Source organism: Struthio camelus, chromosome 2 (assembly GCF_040807025.1).
Source record: "Struthio camelus isolate bStrCam1 chromosome 2, bStrCam1.hap1, whole genome shotgun sequence".
NCBI lineage: Eukaryota > Metazoa > Chordata > Aves > Struthioniformes > Struthionidae > Struthio > Struthio camelus.
Genome location: NC_090943.1, coordinates 64,798,303 through 64,818,620, shown reverse-complemented (window position 1 = coordinate 64,818,620; position 20,318 = coordinate 64,798,303). Strand labels below are relative to the sequence as shown.

Sequence of the window (20,318 nt, the reverse complement as noted above, 5' to 3'; positions counted from 1 at the left end):
GCTCTGAGATTTCATAGTGGCTGTGAAACTGCCCCTCTTACACACAGATATATGCATGTAACTGACCCTGACAAAATAAAATCCCAGTGCAGAATATTTTTCTCAGTTCCATTTCTATTGACCTTTCCAATACACCCATTTAACAAGCTAACTCTTCCAGATAATGGGTCCATATGGGACTATCACTCCAAAGCCCCAAATTATACTGTGAATACACAGGCTAGGACCCAGAAGCAGCGGTTTCACTGACTTGTGCTTCACAGGAGAATACTAAGAATACAATTTCAAAAGAGACTTTAGTGAAGGACAGTGCATGCAGATGAAGCAAATGACAACTTCTAATAGGAACAGACAGTATTTAGAAGAGACATAGCCACTAGGCAACAGGATTAATATTTGATAAATAGTCTCTCAATATAACGTTAACAAAACACTTAGAAGCAGGGGATGAGATTGGCATAGGGGATTCATATCGAAGCGCTCAAGACAGCTGGGTTCTGCTCTCATCTAACAACAGCATGATGTGAAAAGACCTGCTCTCGGTTCCCTTCTTACTATTTGCTCTGTGCATTAAAACTGAACTCTGTAGGGCAAGGACTGCCTCCGTTTCTGTGTGTTATGCAACATCTAACCTTCTCCTAATATAGCTGAGATTCTGAGATGCAACTGCAATAAAAGTAACACATGATTATTAATCAAGGTCTGTCTAAATATTCAGAGTATAAACAACAGTGTTCTAATTGTTAAAATCAGACTTTCACACTGAAGTACAATGCAAATTGCCTCAGACTTAAACCAGAGGGCATCACTTCTTTGCCAATATGAAAACAGTCATTTTTTAAGTGTTAAGAGAAGAACAATGGAGCAAAATGTAGAGACAAATGTAATATTCTGATCTTGTTCACAGTCTACCTTATTCAGTGCCATATACAAATATCATACCACAGCATTCCACAGATTTAGATTTCAGTTATTCTAGAGCTTTTTAAAACATACCCTGGAGGAGGCACAAAACATCTAAGTCCTGATATGTTTCCACAGACCTGAGACTTTTTTCTAAAAATAAATAAGTTTTAGCATTAAATTCTGTTACTGTTCTGTTAGGTAAGATTTTTATGCTATAAAAGTTTGGGATGCACGAAGTAGAAATGCCTACATAAAACCTTAATTTTGCCCCTACAGTGACACACAATTAATCTATACAAAGCATCTTTATCATTAAATTTAGACATTTTTCATTTGAGGAATATACTAACAAACACAATCCACATGCATAAATACACCAAGAACAGCCAGATTCTCAAGACAGTAGTTTCATAAATCTAATATATTTTCAGTCTAGTAAAGATAACATTAGAAATAATACCAGACACAACCTGTAACACTTAATGCGTGGAGGGAGTTCAAATTTAACAGTTTCTATATTCATGTGTTCAGTGTCCCTAAGGGATCTGCAGCACAATTGGCATTTAAAGCAGTGTCTGTTCTTTCTCAGATCGTGATTGATCATGCAGTACAATGCTGAATTTGTGAAAATGTTTTGAAAGGAAGAGATTGACAACAAATAACAAGGAGTTGACTTTGCTGCACAAGGAGAAGCTGTATGATGAAGGACTAAGTTCTTACCAAAGCCTGCTGGAACAGCAGCAAAGGGAATACAAATACTGACTACCTACATAAATAACTTCTGGATAACTGTTCTCTTACTTCAAGCTTCCTCAAGTGTAAAAATCCTGATTTCAAGCATGGATGGGTGAAGCTCTAATGTTTCAGATTTAGGATAATTTGAATGAGAATAGAGCGTTGTGAAAACCTCTGCTCTTGACCAGGAATTTCATCTAGCCCTTTGTACTGCCTACGCTAGAGCCCAGTCTAGCATGCAAACAAGGTGCAGAAGATTTATGTCCCTCCCCTTTTGTATAATTTTGAAATAACCAATTGACTCCATTTGTTGACTACTGCCTCCGACATCAACCTCCCAAGCCAAAACAGAGTCTTCTTGGAATGTTCCTACTAAAAACAGTTACTACGTGAACTACCAGCATGCAGAACCTGAGTTCTCTCAGAAGAGGAACTTTACACCTTTCCAGAAGTAGATGGCCTAACTCAAATTTCCTGCAAACACTCGCATTGATATAGCAAGCCTGATCACAAGTGAATTATGCAAAAGCCTGTCAGAAAGGGACATATGCATGCACTTTATTTATATATTGTAGAGAAAGTCTGCAGTTTGGCTTTTAAAGAACCATGTTTGCAAAAGCTATTAGAAGAAAGTTCATGAAATCTATGTGTAATGGGAGCCCTTTGGATCTATTCATACAGCTGATGAAAAATCTGCAACTGGCAACTAAGTAGCTGTGAACTGAGAAAGCTGATTCTACTTCCCCTTCTTTGCTTATCGGCCTGAATGGAGAATAATTTCTCAGCTTTGAAGCAAGCAAGCAAAAATCCTACTTCAGTAATCATTTAAATAGGATGGCTAATCATATTAGCCATCTAATGCCAGTTAGTTCTAACTCGCATTTGTGTGTTTGCATTTGGTTAAAAGGGTGAGTAAGGTTTAGGGAAAAATAACATTTTTCCTGGTATTTTCAAAGGAAGAGAAGATTTTCAGGTTTTTCTATTTGTTAGTGAAGGGTATACAGACAATACTATTTTGTAATGCCAATACTGATAGAAATTACTTTGAGAAAAATAATTTTTCATGACAGACTTTGTCCATTTCCGAGTTAGGGCATTCTGTAAATATGAATTCATAAATACTATGTTCCACTGTCTTGCTAAAAATAGGAAGTACCAGCTATGAGTGCATCTCATATCATCCACCAACAGACCAACAGTCTTTAAAGCAGCTGACAAGCATCTACAGGCTTCTTTCATAATCTGAGAGGCTTCACCAATAGCAAGTCAAAACATTGAAACTCCTGCTATGAACTGCTATGTGGAAGATCTCTCCCTGGGGTGATTAGTCAGCTTCCTTTTTGTTGTAAAACAGTGGAAGTGATTAAAGCTAGCATACACTTTTCTGTCTTACCACTCAGCTTTGGAAAACTGGAAACAATCCCTGTCTTAGAGAATTTTATCTCAAAGTATTACAGCAGGAATAGTGCCCCGATGATTGTTAACATGCGACAGCTGAAAGCGATTGCTCTACACAGTTCAAGCTGAATTCTTATGCTTTGTGACCATATCTCCTTTTGCTAGGTTGTATCAAACCACTCAAGAGGTCAGTCACATCCAGACATATGCTGCCCCACATGGTACCTACCATATCACAGAAGAAGTTTGCAAGCCAATAAGCTTTGTATCCAAGGCCGGTGATGTGCTGCAAGCGTTTTGTGCCAGACACTCTATCTTTCACTATTGCACTTCCAATGGATGCAGTAAGGATAGAGAAACCCAACATGATACAGAGTGCTACCCCACACTGACGAACATTCTCCATTCTAGGGTTCAAAGCGAAATGGCATAATGAAAATACAGTGCAAAAAAGAAAAAAAAATTTCTTCAACTCCTTGCTGGAAAAGGTATTATTTACCTAAACAAATAGGTAATTATTATCTGTTCATGCAATATAGGTGCTGACTGAAGAGGATAATAGACATTTGGACCTCAATCCTGTATGCAGACACCATGTTTGTACACTCCCAACATTTCATCAGAGAATTAGAACAAGATGACATCTTAAGTTACATCCTACACGAGCTACAGAACAGAACCTGTATTTCAAAGTTTGAGCATTGAAGTGAAGCTTTTGCCAGCATTTCCCTCTTTACAGAAAATTAAAATTTAGAAACGAGCCAATCATTTCAAGCAGTTAATCTACTTGAGAATGACCTGTTCACAAATACTTTTTAAAGCATAGACAGGACAAATTCAGCGTTTTTCTCTACAAAAATATAAATGTATCTGATATAAGCAGTAGATTTGACATATAAATAGCAAACTGGAGAAAATACTTCACTGACTGGAACTCAATTGTGCGTCTCAATTTACTGTATCTATTGCATGCAACATACATTCTTATTAAATGAACCACTTGAACTGTCTGCTCTCTGCAGCTCTTTTATATATTTTAAGAGTTCACTCACATTTTGTCCTCATCCAGGAAGGCTCCTCCATATGGTTGGCTATAAAGTGTGATCCCTATGAAAAGAAAAATAAATTCTTAAATAATAAATATTACAGCAAGGCTTCAAGTTCTAGAGCAAACAGTCCTTGAAATTCACATGACAGTTCGTTTCTTTTTGGATTTCCAAGAACACAAAATTGGTCTTGAAATAAATCAGGTAAACCATGCAAAGCTGGAGCAGAACTTACGAAAAAAGAAGAGAAGAAGAAAAGAAGAGAAGGGAGAAGAAAGGAGGAGGAGAAGAAAAGGAAGCAAAGAAAGATGAATTTGGGGGCAGGAATAAGAAGCAAAAGCAAGAGAACTGCAGCCGTGAAGCTTTTGTGGGCACTGTTAACAGCAAATGATGTTCCAGTCAAGGTATCACCTTGCAAACTGTGCACTGGACACAGCCTACTTCAAAGCAGCGCATGCAAAAGTCTCCCTATTGTCTTTTTAGGTGCCACTCCTTGATGAGGATGGGAAACTGAATGGACTCTGGGCCTGCAGACTGCAGTATCTGTTTCCAGAACCAGGATTTGGCTCCAAATTGCCTCTCCTTCATTTACAAATTAAAAGAACATGAGGGTAGTATGTTTTTAAATATATCATTCACACTTTTCATTCAACAAGAGATGGAATTTACATCTCTCTATAGGTGTGATCTGGTGAGAACACAAATCTGAGCTTATGAGTCAAACTGAAGACTTGGTCTGTAAACCACCAAACACGTCACTAGATTTACATCTGACAGAATTTAGTTGCTCTCTCATATTAATCTTTCAATTCTTTTACTATAAACAACCACCTGAATATTTATGACAGATTGTTTCACAACAAGAAAATTCTGGTTTTTTTTTTTTTTCCTTTTTCTTGGGCTATTTTATACATAAAGGAAAATCAGAAACATTATGAGGTATATTCACATTTGGAACAAATTCACAGTTTTGCTTAAGATCAGTGCTTTACCAGTGTTTTCATGGCAAAACAAAACAAAATAAAAAAGCTTTAGCTTCTGGCTTAGCACTGATCAGATTAGAATTACTACAAAAATATTACTTTTGATATATGAATGAGACTAAACTGTCTCACAATATTATGAAATTTAGCTTCCTTGGAGCAGTGGTAAAACCAAAGCTTAAACAAAATAGTCTGTTTCTAATGCAAAATCATAACATTAGGTCCTAAGCATTTGCACTCAGGATAGAAACAAACTGGACTGGTGCTGAGAAATGAACAGAGACATAACAACATTCTATTCTATGGCATATAAATAATGTCATCTAAAATACAACATTATTAATAATAGCAGATATCTCTCTTTTCTATTTTCTCTCAGAAAGTGAGAGAAACTAAATACTAAATAATACTAAAGTGTTAGTTTCTTTTCCATTTTGCATCTCCCTGTCTGTGCCAGGTGTAGCCTTCTGGGAGAACACAGAGGAAAGTTTTTAATAGCCCTGAGCTGAATCAGTTTCTGGAACATTGATCTCATCCATCTTCTTATTCTGGTCATTACCTGCAGAGATCACCCATCCAACACTTAAGTGACCCCTTCTCTTGCTGAAACCTCATTACACAAGATGAATGAAAAGGCTAAATCCTTAATGAGCAGCTGAAAGAGCTCAACCACCAAGCTGCCTAACCAAATATCATCTTCTGTTGAGTGATTTCTAGAGTCTGGAGGCGCTAAAAGCTAATGAAGAAATGTAAGCAATAGTTGCTTTTCTGCATTTTGAACTGCAGAAGTAGATTCAACTATGTTATATATTGTTATCTGTATCACAGAAGAGACCTAGCACAGAACCTAAGGTAGTATTTGTTCATATATCTAACCTTCTTGACTAAGGAAGGTTGCTATTGAAACCTGGCATTTTATCAATGCTAAAGACATACTTGCTTATTTATTGCACATGGCTGACATTTCACAGAGAAAAACTATTTAACTAAATTATCAAAGCAAGCAAAAACATACCTCAGGGATTGAAACTACAGGGCTTTATATCAAAAAGATATCCTATTTGGGAGGCTGAGGAAAATCATGAGTGGGCCATGCATTCTTATGCTTATTTTGATTCTTGGGTACAATCAAATTGAAATAATGTAGCAAACTACTGAAATGAACTTCTCACGATGAACTTCTGAATTGAAGATGGTCTATGGAATATAATGGGCTGCAGAACTGAGCAAAAACTGTTTTTCTGTTTTTGTTTTAAGAAAAAGGAAAAATAGAGTGTTGTCAATGCAAGGGTTGCTGTCCAATTCGTTTTCAAGCTGTTCCTGACTTATTCTCATTGCCTGTTTACCTGACAGTTGTGCCAACTAATAAGGTAATACCAACTGGAAATTCCAACAGTGATATCAAACCAGCACTGTCCAATTATGGTATCTTTAAAATAGATCTCCACTGTTCCCAACTAAAATATCCATCTTCATGGCCATTATAATCTTCCTAGGGTCTTTGACAAGGAAATGAATTGTAAGTAGCCTCAGATGAACTCTGAAGGGCACCACTTATGTGAATACCCTCTGTCATATTTAGTTAGAGCCCAGTTTCACCAAGATGAAACTCATCTTCATTCTAGTAAATGATTTAATCAAACCAAGTACAGCTATACTTTTATTTTCACCCCTTAAAGTTTTCATTCCTCATCTTTAAGCCAAAAAAATTAAAACATCTCTAAAGCACTGTGGAGTTCAAAGCTGAACGACATAGGATGAGGATTAACTCACATATCAAACAAGAACAACATAAATATTTTTCAAATATGATTAAAAGCTGTATACTGAGGCCCAAAGGTGGTTAACAAATCAAAAGAAGATAAGGTTTTGATTCATCATCAGTAGATACACATGCTGTCTGCAGAAGCCTTTCATGTCATTTGTCCGGGGGGACTGTTTCAAAAAAAAAAATTTCCTTTGTTTTTCTTCATACCATTATTACACCATTTCAGCACAGCTGCTCCTTGTTCCAAAGCAAAAACAGGCACAGAGAAACCTATTTTTTCCCCATTGGAATTCAAATATTAGCTGAATTTGCAATTATTTAAAGGAAAAGTAACATTTGTAGAAAGAGGTTGATCTCCCAAAATTCTAAGCTTTTCTGCTGATTGAATAGGTATGTGAATACTACAATAGTGTCTTTACTTCACATCTGTAGGATTCTATTGAATTAGAAATCAGTCATCAAAAACAGAATGAAACCAGACTTTCACCTTACACAAAAACTGAAACCAATCTGAACTTATTTTTAGATCTATCTGGAAAGGACAAAGAAATGAAAAATGAGTGCAGAGAAAAACGTGCACAACAGAAAAATAGAAAAAAGAAAAATGGAAAAAAAGAAACAAGGAAAAAAGCTAATTTTCAGACTTTAAATCTAAAACAGAAGAAAAGTTTTGGAAAATGGCATTCTGATAACTTCAAAAGCACTAAAACAAGAAGTTAAAAACACAAAATGGGCTTTTTGGACCTGCTAGTGTCTAGTTAAGTTGAAAGCCAGTAGCAATAGGGTTTCCAGGCCCCTCTTTTACATCGCTGAGCCTAGTTCCAGTCACAGAGGAGCTTCCCAGAATTGTCAAGTTCTTCCCTTCATGGTCAAGAACTGGAATGCTCTAAGCAAGCTGTCTTCCCCCAAGCTTCAGATGATGGAAATCCTACTGGTAAAACTGCTCCAACTCAAGGGCTTGCAACTCTAAAAGTATGGCTCATGAACAGGGAATGCCAAAACTTTTTGATCTACAGGTCCAAGGTAGACCTGTTTTTCCCAGAATCTCCCCTTTACCAGAACTGTGAGAAAGGTAAACCTGCCATGTGAACTGTTCTGTGCTAGAGAATTATATTGCAGGAGTGCCCAGACTTGGGGCACTTTGCCAAGAATTCAGGAAGGTTCTCCACTGTATTCCATGAATTAATCCAGGCTAATCTGAACTGTATCCCATTATTCTGTGAAATGGCCTTTCCTAGCTTTATTTGACTGAGGAATTTCATCCAAGCTCTGCCCATTTTGAACTAATATTAAAAAAAAAAAAAAAAATTAAAAGAGGATTAACAGCACTGAAAAGGACTCCAATTTTTATAAACATCTTATTTCACCTCCTTGCTCTTAAGTAGGCAGTAGGTCAAATCAGAGTCCACTCTTGAGCTCACCTACAACAGAAGTAAACTACCTGCTGAATTCAGTGAGAAGAATAGCACTAGCAAAGTGCTTATTCTAATAAGCACTAGCTATGAAGTAATGCTTGCACAATCGCCTGTGCAAATGAATTCATGCTCATATACGTAGGTTTGGGAAATTACACTTTTTGAGAACCAATTAATGCTTTTCTATAGGAGAGGATCGTCTGTGTTGCTGAAACTTTTTAAAAATACCCATAGAGAATTAAATGGGAAAGACATAACTGAAAAATGAGATCAAAACATTTTACAAAGAACAACTTTTGTTCAAAAGTTTTTAATGTGCCTGGAAGTAGCCTCTCTCCTGAAATCACCATGGCCTGTATTCACTAAATGCACGCATGTCCCAAGACGAAACTAACAAAACTTTCAGATTATTAGATTGTCGCTATTAAACAAAAATTAGCAGCAGCTGGATTGGGTCCCATACATGGAAATATGCTGCTATATCTCTACATTACAGAATAAACAAGAGACTGTGAGAAAGATAATTGCCATGAAAACGCATAAAATTGATCTAATGGCAAACTGCATTGCATTAATGCCCTTCTATGGAATTGTCCAAAGAATTCCTCTTCTCAGAAGTAGTAATCATTTTCTACAGTCAATTTCCATTCAAATGGTGCAAATGAAAGAGAACTACATTCTTGAAAATTAACGCATACAACTGAGAAGAAACTTTGCAGGATTGCTAAATTTCATTTAATCAAAACATGCTCTTGTTCAGCTCAGTTCAGTTCTATGTTGGAATTTCAAATCCTATCAAAGCATTAAATATACATAACGCCTGCCTTCCATTTATTATTTTAATTTTTTCAGTTATTTTAGAGTGTAAGGGTCTTCTGCATTTGCTAAGTTTTTTAGCATAGTGATTTCTTTTTTTCCCCTCACCCATTATCCAAAATAGGTGGTGAATTTATGTAAAGCCAAAGAACTGGCTCATAATTCACAGGAAAAAAGTTCCCTTGCACTTAAGGAGAAGAAAATTATAAAGTATCATCCCATGGCAAAGTAGTAAGCCTACACAGTTGGTATAATCTATTTGCTAGTAGATATATTTGTAATAGAAAAAATCCTACAGTACACTTTTATAATCTGTCCCTTCCTAAATTTCTCCTTCTAATCACCAGACTGTCTGTCTTTATATACATATCTATCCCAATACAGCTGTTAGTATGAGGTAAAAATCACTTATCGGTTGCTTTCCTGCCTTTATGTGTCTTCTTATTATGTAAAGTTGCTATAATGATAGTCATTAACTTGACATCTAAACACCATCTTTAAGGATTTAAAAAAAGTGTAAAGGATAGCTCAAAACAAAGAACATAAAGACAGATAAACCAAAAAATTGCAAATGACAAAACTCCTATTAAACAGATGCATGCGGTGTTTATGCAAGGGTTTGAGGATTCTATTTGCAAGACTTGTGTGAACAGCCTTCAGGGCAAATTTTTACCAAATCAGCATTCGCAAGGGAAAAACATACGACATGCAGTATCAACAATTGTGATACAATTCAGCTCTAACCCTGTCTGTTCCTCTTCATAAGTTTCTTAATATAAAATGAATCCTTCCACAACTACATTGCCATCACCATTATATTCTCCTAACTTACTGCAATCAGAATTTTTCTAGTTGTCTTGTAATAACTTTCTGGGGACATCCTTGATAGAGAGTTGGTCACGTTATTTTTAGAGTGACAATGTGGGCTTCTTTATGGGCCTCGACCAAAAATTGTTACAGGCAACAATCCCAATGGTTCTAAAGCCCTGCACATGCAGTTTGGAACAAGTAAAAAAAAAAACTGTGACAACAAAAAACATGGAGAACCTTATACTATATCAGGGTTTCAGTATCATACTCAGAGAGTAACATCATGATGACAAGACTTTTTAGATCTATTAACCTTCTCTAAGACAAAAATGAAACACTTGAGAAATAAGATGCACCATTTCACTAATCAGAGAAAGTGGGGAGGGAGGGACAACTCAGAGGAAGAAACATGATTGCATACATATTACTTCATATGTGTCTGTTCATAGATGCATTGTTCTGGAAAGGAATGAAGCAAGATGTCAATCCCAACACAGATAGCACAAGCTACAGGTTATTTTAGTACGACATTGTTACAGTTTCAGAAATCCTGAAAGGGTTTGTACGCCTATTTCTGTTCATTCCTGGTAGCACAGCTAGAAGGTGGTAGGCAGGGGTGGAAGTGGAAAGTTCAAACAATTTTTTTTTTTAGTTTATTTTCAGTAAACTCCTTTTCTTTCTTTCCTCTGCTGTTTTTCCTATACAGTTCACCACAGAAGTTTTTCTGTGTTTTCTTTCTGCATAATCATTTTTACCAGTTCTGGAAGTCACATTATTTAGGAGGAGATAGCAGAGTATAAGGCTTTGGTAGTCTCTTCTCCTCACTTGTCAAACAGAATATATTATAACTGCAAAAGAAACAGGAGACATTTCTGGAAACTGTCCACTGATGACAGCAGCACTGACTTGCTGTTGACCTGTGCCTTATTGCCATCGTATTTGGTACTTTCTGCCACTGAAAGTTTGGGGAATTACATTGTTTTGGTAAAAAGGTATACTTATATACTAAATGAATCTGATTTGAAGAACAAAACAAAAGAGAAAAAAACCCAGAAGTTGGTAACCTCTACAAGTTTTTCCTTGACAGTTTCCTAGCCCAAAACAGCTTGATGAATAATCGTATTCAGAAATAAAGTGGTCGCTAGACTACACTGCACAAATGAGCTGGAAGATGCAGCATTGTTCCTGGCATGCACATTGCAACGCCTGACCACAGCCATAACCAAGTCAATGAACGGGCCCTCTCTGTGGCATGTTCAGAAACAAGCCTGGTCTTTCCAGACCGCTTGAGGCATACCAGTAACCCGACACAAAAAAATTACTGTTCACAGTGTTGTTTCTTTCAGTTATGTTCAGTTCACGTTGGAGCATAATCCCAGTCTACTGAATTCATAGCTGTTCATACTGAGGAACCCGTGCTGCTCTCCCACACAGGATACAATAGTATTCAAGAAGTCCACACTTCAGCGGATATACAGGTGCTGACACACAAAAGGATGGGGACAGAGGTTAGATGGATGGTCCCTGCACACCACCTTGCGTAGCCCCAGCACGGGGTGGGGCTGGTCTAGCCCTCGCCCTGACACAGCAGCCGTGGAGCAGCTCCCGCTAGCACGCTTTGACTGCTCCAATACACAGCTCTGGGCAGAGACCAGGACTTCATAAACATTTTATAACCAAATATTTTTTAAACAGACTGAACACAACTATCAACTGTGTTACTATAAAGCAACAGCTGACTTATTAAAATACCAGTATGTCCCTGACTGAATACAGATTTTAGGTGAAGTTTCGTTTAATTATAACAATTCATTTTTGACAGCAATAAGGAATACTGAAAGTCTTACAAAACTTCCAACGTAGTTAGATGCGCTTATCTGTCTTTATACTAAGTTTCTGAACAAAAAATAAATAACAGCCCCAAAATGGCCAAAACTCACACTCTTACAATTGCATAGCTAAGTTGGCCCAAAATGTGTGTTGCCACAGCTAATGCATAAACTATTAGTAAAAATAAATATAATCTGTATGGTTCATTTGTGAACAGAAAATTGGATTACGTTCCAACTGTGTCATCAGCCCAAAAGCTCTTCCTGCTGTTATGCTGGTCACTAGGAAGGGCCTAGGAAAAAGTGCAAGAATGGGGGGAAACATAATTACACTTCTACAGAATAGTCTCCCACTCTCCAAAATATTGCATTTCAGAAATTTCATAAGCCGGAGGTTGCACTTTTGTTATTTCACATTCCTTCTTTGCTCTTTCTTCCTCCATCAATTTCTCCAGTAAGCCCTTAAAACCACGGAGACCTTTAACAACCACAGTATCCTACAGTCAGGAGCTCCACAGTTTAACAATACGTTGCATGAAGAACCACTTCCCATTTGGGAGCTTTGTTTTTACTTTGAAAATACCACTAGGAGCTTCAGGCAATATGCTTAGTTTTTCATAGTGGAGGAGACGAACAACTAATTGTTCCCTCTTCAGCTTATCCATGATTTTGAATAAATCAATCATATTTTCCCTTAGAAGTCTTCCTTCTAGGCTGGCAAATCCTATTCCTTTCCTTATGTTTTCTCAATTAAACTCATTAAAAAAGGTATCCTTAAGTTGGTGAAATGGATTTTTATAAATGTTACTATATTCTCTAGAATAAAATACTACCTTTTCCCATTCTGGATAGGACAATTCACAGCAAAAAGCACACCACTTCCATTAGAGACCCTTGAAATGAATGGCATCTTTGTTGCAGTAAAACAAAACAAAACAAAAACCTACTCAGTGCCCATTCAGGTGCTGCACAATTCCAGACACCTTTCCCCAAAACTATATCTTACCAACAGTTTGCAAACTTATACCTGCAGGAGAAAGCGCTCTAGATCTACCATTTTAAATGCAAACCATCTGACCACCTGTCAGAAAAAGCTGCACATAACCTGACATAGCCTTAGGGACTTGAACTGTTTCTTTCCAGTAAGTTATAAAGAAGATGAATCACTAGCAGCCTACTCCGTCCTGTCTGGGTGCAGCTTCCCATGTTTCTACACCCTACCATGTAACCACACGTTGCAAAATCTGTGGCTTTGCAGCAGGAATGAGGAGGACAGCGACGTGACCCAGGGGGTACTTGTTCTGCATACAGGGGAGGGAGATACAGAGGAACAGCCCTGAGGGTCTGCACACTTGTATGCCGTTGTCTATAGGCTACGCAGAGCTGTCCTGCGTACCCCAGAGGTACCTTCTGTGGGATGTCTTATGTCTGTTTGACCAAGCCCATCTGTTGCCACTCCTTCCAAAGTATCTCTTCTTTCTGTTGTGTGGTGTACTGAGTCTACAGTACTTAGATCTATATTATTTGGACCTATTTTACTCATGATAAACACTGTAATTGTTAGAGACTTGAACAGAAGATCAGTCTAGGTTTTCTTATGAATGGAAGTAGACAAATGTTTTGTTCCAGATTAGAATAAAATAGAAAAGACTGTACTTATAACAAAAAATGGAGGTAGGTTGTTATAAATTACTTTTTTTTTTTTTTTAAATAGACTTTTCTTTGTAGGCACTTAAAATTTATGATAAGGTATTTCTGTTTGTGTATAACAACACTGCTATTTACTAAAAATTTCAACTTTCATTTTATGGAGCATTTCACAGGCAGCACCTCATTAATGATTTATATTTTATCTTTCTCCCACTAACTAGAGAGGGATGAGAAGGACCCTACTAAACAGTGTTTCACTGGTTCCTTTGAAAAGAATGTTTAAAGTTGCGATTTGCAAAGCGATCAGGAGACTATAAAGCCACCTTCCACCAAACGTCAGCTGAAATTGGGTTCCTTGATCCCTTAGGCTCTTTTGAAGAACTCGTTTTGATATAAACGAAGATGGTATATGAACCCTTACAACAAGCCCTTAGCATGAAAGGGTTGGGTTTTTTTTTTTAATATTATTTCAATAGAAGTACGGAGATGGGGCAGTTACTTCACACAAAGTCTGTTCTTTTTCTGTTCTTTGAGTAATGATGTAAGAACTCTTTTTTACCTCTGGACATTACAGACTTCATTTCAGATGACTACCACTCCTTTTTTCTTTATACAGCCTTAGCCTAAGAGGTAGGTAATGTTCCTTCCCATATATTCCAGTATGCTTAACATATATTGATGCAGCTGTGTACAAGTAAACATGAAAAATGACACAGCTTTACTTGCTCAGCATTTCTATCTCAAGCTTTAGTCGAAACGTGGCCTTTTACTTTTTATTCCTCTTACTTCCTTATTCTTTTCATTCACAATTACCTTATGGGAATGCAGCATTTCAGAAAGAGGCTTAACATACAAATGTCATGCACATACACTTAAAAACCAATCTGAGCTGAAGAGCTTTACCGAAAACCTAGCGCATCTCACCTTCTCTGCCAGATTTTCTTTCTCAGCTATCAGAGATGTTTACTGTTTAACACATTAATTTCCATTATCTGTCACTGAATTTATAACCTGCAGTAGGTCTCAGTCAATAGTACCACCTTATTAAACTAATTAGGAAACAAAATGTACTTATTTCCTTTCCAGCAGGACAGGTGAGTTAGTTTTTTCCACAACAGAAACAGATTGGTATGATGCTAGAGGTGGCTATCCACATTGTACTGAAGATGAGACATTTTCAGAAAGCAAGTATTCCTGCTGTTCCAAAACAGATATCTGATCCGTTAGCTACGATAAACTTTTGGAATTTAATTTGGCCAATTTCTGTTCATTTATTTACAGGCAGCTCCTTTTCTTCAAAAATCATCCCACTCTAATTCTTTCTTTATGTTAAAAACATATGAAAAAAACATTTTGACTTTCCAAGCATCCTTACAGACAAGCTTACTTATAGTTCAAAGTAAGGGAAAGAAAAAGATCTCACCACTAGCAAACAAAGGATTTCCATTGCTGTCAGCACTGCTGGACCAGGATAACAGGGAAGTCTCTACTAGTCACTAAATAGCTATCACTAGCTGCCCAAAGGCATATACATACTCAATAAGATCAAGGGTCAGGCTGCAGTGAGTGAGTGACGCATGATCGGAAAAAACAACAGTAAAAAGACACCCATCGTTTTGTCACTGTGTTTGATCAGATAGAGGATGTAACTCAACACAAGGTAGCATGTGCCCTTCCTGTCCTCAGGCACTTCTTCCTTCACACTCTCATAGAAAATTCTAAACTCTCTAAGCTTTTCTTCCCTGTAACCTCCCGACTGAAGAAAGAACATTAGACAAGACTAGTTTACCCTCCTCTTCAGCTCCTTATCGCTAAGACCTATCGCAAACTGGGACCAGTACTGCTGGTCTCCTGTTACAGTCCCTAGGACTATCCTTGCAAGCACAGCCGGTAGCACTAGGCCCACTATTTGTAACGACTCTTCCCTCCTCCCAGAAACTCGAGAGCCACCCGAGCAGGACATACCTGCACCGCAGGACATACCTGCTAAATGGAACGTTCTCTAGTGTTTATATGAACTTTTAAAATAAGCAATTCATCTCTATCAGGCTTGTTTCAACATCACAGTAGCTGTTACTCTCTGTTTAGCAATGCACGTATGCTAATACTCTACCCTAGTCAAGTAAGTCTGCAGTACAGCAAGATCTACTTTTTATTGAGGAAGAAAAGATGACACCCTCACACTCCCTTTTCAAACAGTCAAATTATTTTTACGCCACTTAAAAGTAATTCAGAAGGACTGGTTCCACCATTGACAGGAAAAAGTTATCCTATGAAAACACATGGCATTACTAGAAGTGAGAATTACAGACCCGTACTTTTGCAGCATCCTAACAAGCTTCATAACAGCTTTTTTCAATAACATGCTACAATAGACCTTGCACATAGACATAGTATTTGCAAGATTTAAAAAAAAAAGAAAACATCAAAACAAACAGATCCCAATCTCGAAATATAGTACGTATGACCACTACTTTACAGGACTGCATAGAACCTTCTAATAAGAAAAGCATGTAAATAGTTGTTCTTGGTCAGAGCAATATGCTTAAATGAGACAAAGTTAGAAGTCAAAGTAAACCAAGATCAAGTGCCCCTTATACCATTGAAAAATACCCCCCCCCTTTTTTTTTTTAATAATATATATTAGAGCTTGGCTTTTTTTTCTTTCTAGGATTTCCCCGTTAGGTCCCTCTCCATTAGGTCTTAAGAGCATGGTAAATCCATGCTTATTGCATCTCTCCAACGAAGATATACATAATTAAATTGTTCTCTTTCATGAACTCTATTTTTGCCTGAGGTACTCTGCCAGTAGATTACATAAACAGGCCGTATTTATATAGATAACAGTCAGACACCTCAAATATCCACCAAACATTGTTTTGGTTATTTCATTTTGTCATGCAACAATGAAAAAATATAGAGCAGTTCCATAATCCTTGGGGCACCTATTATTTTCTCCAAACCTAAACTGGATGGTAAGTCCTCATATCACCATGACAGATACAAAGGGTACTAAAATGTTTAGGTTCCTGAATGGGATATCTAGCGCTATGGAAAACAAGACAGCATCAATACTTTTCATCAAGGGGAGGGAAACTTGATTAAAATTTGATTTTTATTAAAAATAATTGATTTCTATAGAAATCTAGACTTTCTATAGAAATACATTAGCTTTGATTTGTGCTCATCATTCATTAAGAAAAAAAATTAAACCTCAGTCATTTTGAAAGTAAGGAGAATTACGCTGTTTTCACTTAACATTCTGAAAACTTTCTTTATAAATTCCTATTTTCAGATGCTTAGGATTCCTTCCCCATTTTTGCTGACTTTCCTCCTCTCTCCCTTCTTTTTTATAAATACAGAGAAGTGGTATAATATCAGACTAATAAAAATTTGATGGGGGTGACAGCTCTCCACATTTTCTGCTGTGTTTAGAAAGGATAAGAAAAAACTTTAAAGTTTTCAAATTGAAAATGCAAAATTACCTTTTTGTCTTGCTGGCAAAAACCCAATGCATAAATCAACACACATCACATGGTGGGGGGAGGCAAAAAAAAAAACTCCCCCAGAGAAAGACAAACAGATAGAAAAAAGGAAAGAAACATGTTCTGTGCTCTTTTCTCTGCAACACATTTAGCCAGAGAAAGAGAATGGAATCTCTGAATATCATTTCACCCTTATATGAAATCATCCTATCATACATCATCTTTTTAAAAACTCTTAAAAATTGGTCATAAGCGATTTGAAATTTCTCCAAACCAAACGAATTCTCCTTTAATAGAGCCTCAAGAATGAAAAGAACCAGAACGATCAGAACTTAGCCTGAACTGTCACGCTCAGATGTTAAAATAGATTTCAACATCCTAGAAATTCACCTGTGTTAATAGCCAATGCTTCGGCTGAAGTGATTATCAAAAAGCGTCAGCTTGTAAAACACGCATTTTAACTAATCCTACACAGCTCAGGGATACCCAAATCTGAGATTTTCAACATCAAATATACCAATCTCTCCTTTGGTATATACAGTAGCAAGATGTACCAGTCTCTCCTTTTCCGTGGGAAACAGGATGCTACTAGACATCATGCTGTGGTGTGAATTTACAGGAAACTCTGGGTGCACCCTGGATATTTACATAACAAGACAGAGCAGGGTAATGAGTGAGCTATAAATTCATACACTATTCTGCATTAGCTAGCTCATTTAAGTAAGCCCTAGCAGCCCTAGGTTTCACACGAAATAACTTCCCAACTGAAGCAAAATAATTTACTTATTCCTCAGGAACATCCTTTGCAAGAAATGCATATGGCATAGATAGCAAGCTATATATTCAAATTTTATCTTATTGTGCACTACATTCTTCACATAGGCAAGCCTTCCATTTAAATAAAGTTCTACCTCCACAGTCTCCTAGGAAGTCTGCAACTCTGTAATCGTACCTGATATTATCATAACTGTTCATTTTCATAAATTATTTTTAAGAAGACTACTTTTTAAAAGATATGAATAAACACTTAAAAAAGGATTACCATACTGTCTCCAGTCCGCAGTAGGAGGCAAATTCAGCCACAGAATAAAGTTATTTAGTTCATTTAAGTAGGATGGCAGTGAATGGAAACCCTTTTGGTTGTACCACACCTGGAAGAGAGAATAGATATTGTAAATCAAAATGGCTTGAATCAGGACACCAGATCTGAAAGCTCCCAGATTTTAAAGAACTGTATAAAGATATCTAAGATGAATGGTCCTGTTAAGGCACCTATTTATTAAAAAAAAAAAAAAAAAAAAAAAGTGACCTAAGCAAAACAGAATCTTGTAATCCATCCAGGTCTTTCAGAGTGCAGCAAGTTGTTTTTTTTACTGCTGGAGAAGGTCACCTATCTTGATTAAAATTGAAATTCTCTGGTTTAATGGAACACTCTCTCCCATCCTTTACACGTATTTGGTCAAAGAGGAGGAAAAACAATGCAAGAGTAACATTTGCCAATTTAATTGGAAATACAGAGAGATGGGGAAAACTAGTGTTACAAGTGGAGAACATCAGTTTATGAAATTTCAAAAGGACTTATCTAAGTAATACTTGCAAACGATTCATAGCATAAAACATCTAGGTCCAGAGTACACACTAGCAAATGGGGAAAGAAAGAAACAAGGAGGCACCCTTTACACAGGCACCCTTTTTCACCTCCACACACCCCCATTTCTTCTTCAATCTTGTTTGGTAAGATTTGTGCAGAAGAGAAAGTTAAACATGTATAATGAAAATCCACTGCAATTACATTCATTGTATTGGAAAAAGGCAATTAAAAAACAATAAGGCAAAATTCTGATGACACATTCTCAGTTAATTGAAGCAGGGCAAAGGTCTCAAGTATTCACAGAATACCTTAGAAACATAATAACGTGACCAATATTCAAAAGAAAAGGCAACAAAACACAATAGAGCATTGTGTGTAACTGCACTTTTCAATATCCTGCAGAGTAATTGGAATTCTTCATTCAAGCTGAATTATGCAACTGAATCAAATCACCAGGAAATAACTGAATTAAAGCTGGATGTTTAATTGTTTATAATCTGACAAAAAGAGAAGAGAGATGAGTCTTTGAGGTTGTTCTCTTCATCAGAAGAAACATTTAAGTCCTTTTTCTGAAGTCTTGTGGCTTATTGATTGCAAACTAAAATAAAAGTTATATAAATATTTAGTTCCAGCCAAAGTACTTGGCATATTCTCTGTGTGCCACTCCCGTAATTGTGTATGTGGGTGGCGGCAACCAGGAAGGAGATAAGCAATGAAAAAATATATACACTAACATGGTTAATTTTTTTTTTTAATCATTTTATCTTCCAACCATGGTTGATAAAATTCCTTCCCCAGAGAAAACACTACCACTCCCCATATTAGAAATATGTAGTGCAAAGACGTGTTTCCCATTGTTCCATACCACTTATACCCATTTCAAAATAATGCTAGACTGATGTTTTGACTGACTAATCTACAGCCTGTCATGAATATTCAGTGATCAAGAAAAAAGGGTGAGGAGGGAGAGATAAATCCCTGAGGATATCTGGACAAAATTCACAATGAGGAGGCAGGCAGAATGGGCGTTCAACTGGAGAGATGTAGCTTCCTCCAAATACTTTTACTAGCACTGTACGGTAAAGCCGCAAATCATAATATTTCAGATTAGAGCTTCAAAGTGACAGATAAATAGTACAAATTGCCTTCCAGGACTATTTAATTTACCACATGTTCTTCCTATTTTCAATGATGTTACAAACAGCAACTATGAAACCATTATGGAACACTTCTTGCCTACCTTATCAAAACAAACCAAGGAATATATCATCAGGAAGTCTGGAAAAGCCAGGAACAAGAGTTGAAAAGTTACTGCACTTTGCCGTGTAGCAGGGTTCATCAACGAATGTCAGTAGTCAGTGCTTTTAGTCAGACACATTCAGCTTATGCTAGATATGCTCTCTCTCATGCACGCACACATACACGCTCTGTCTTTGTAAGTGGTATCTGCAGTACACTACTACAGCTAAAGTAATAGACATCTTTCAGAATTCAAGTAGGCATTTTTAATTTGAACTGTAGAAATGTGATTGGCTTTTGCAGTAGAGGAGAATAAGATAAGGATTCAGACATTTTCTAACATGAAATGAATCGTACAGTAAGCCTCTTCAGATGCAAATTTCTGATTTTCTTTCATAAGAGGCTATGTAAATGCTACCTTCACTGTCTCGCGAACAAGCCTGAAAGGTCAAAGTAAAAGTCTGGTCATTAATTACTGAAAGGTTAATGCAATAATTTGACATTGCATCAGTTGAAAGCCACTTTCAGGAGGTATTTTAGACAACACAGTGCCCTTTATAAACCTACTCCACTATTTTCTTTGGCTCTGAAATACGAAGCTTACTCCATAACAGTATAACCATAATTTATCCTTATGCTGAGGGCAG

The 20,318-nt window shown here is 36.9% G+C and overlaps 1 protein-coding gene across 1 annotated transcript in view; it reads right to left on the bottom strand.

Moving 5' to 3' along the window:
- ABCA13 (ATP binding cassette subfamily A member 13) overlaps positions 1–20,318 on the bottom strand; it is a 204,331-nt gene that overhangs the window by 49,487 nt on the left and 134,526 nt on the right. The window contains exons 42-44 of the mRNA XM_068933822.1: positions 17,884–17,992; positions 4,092–4,146; positions 3,269–3,446 (exon numbers count right to left, since the gene is read on the bottom strand). Of these exons, the coding sequence (XP_068789923.1) occupies positions 3,269–3,446; positions 4,092–4,146; positions 17,884–17,992 (342 nt within the window). The remainder of the gene's footprint in view (positions 1–3,268; positions 3,447–4,091; positions 4,147–17,883; positions 17,993–20,318) is intronic.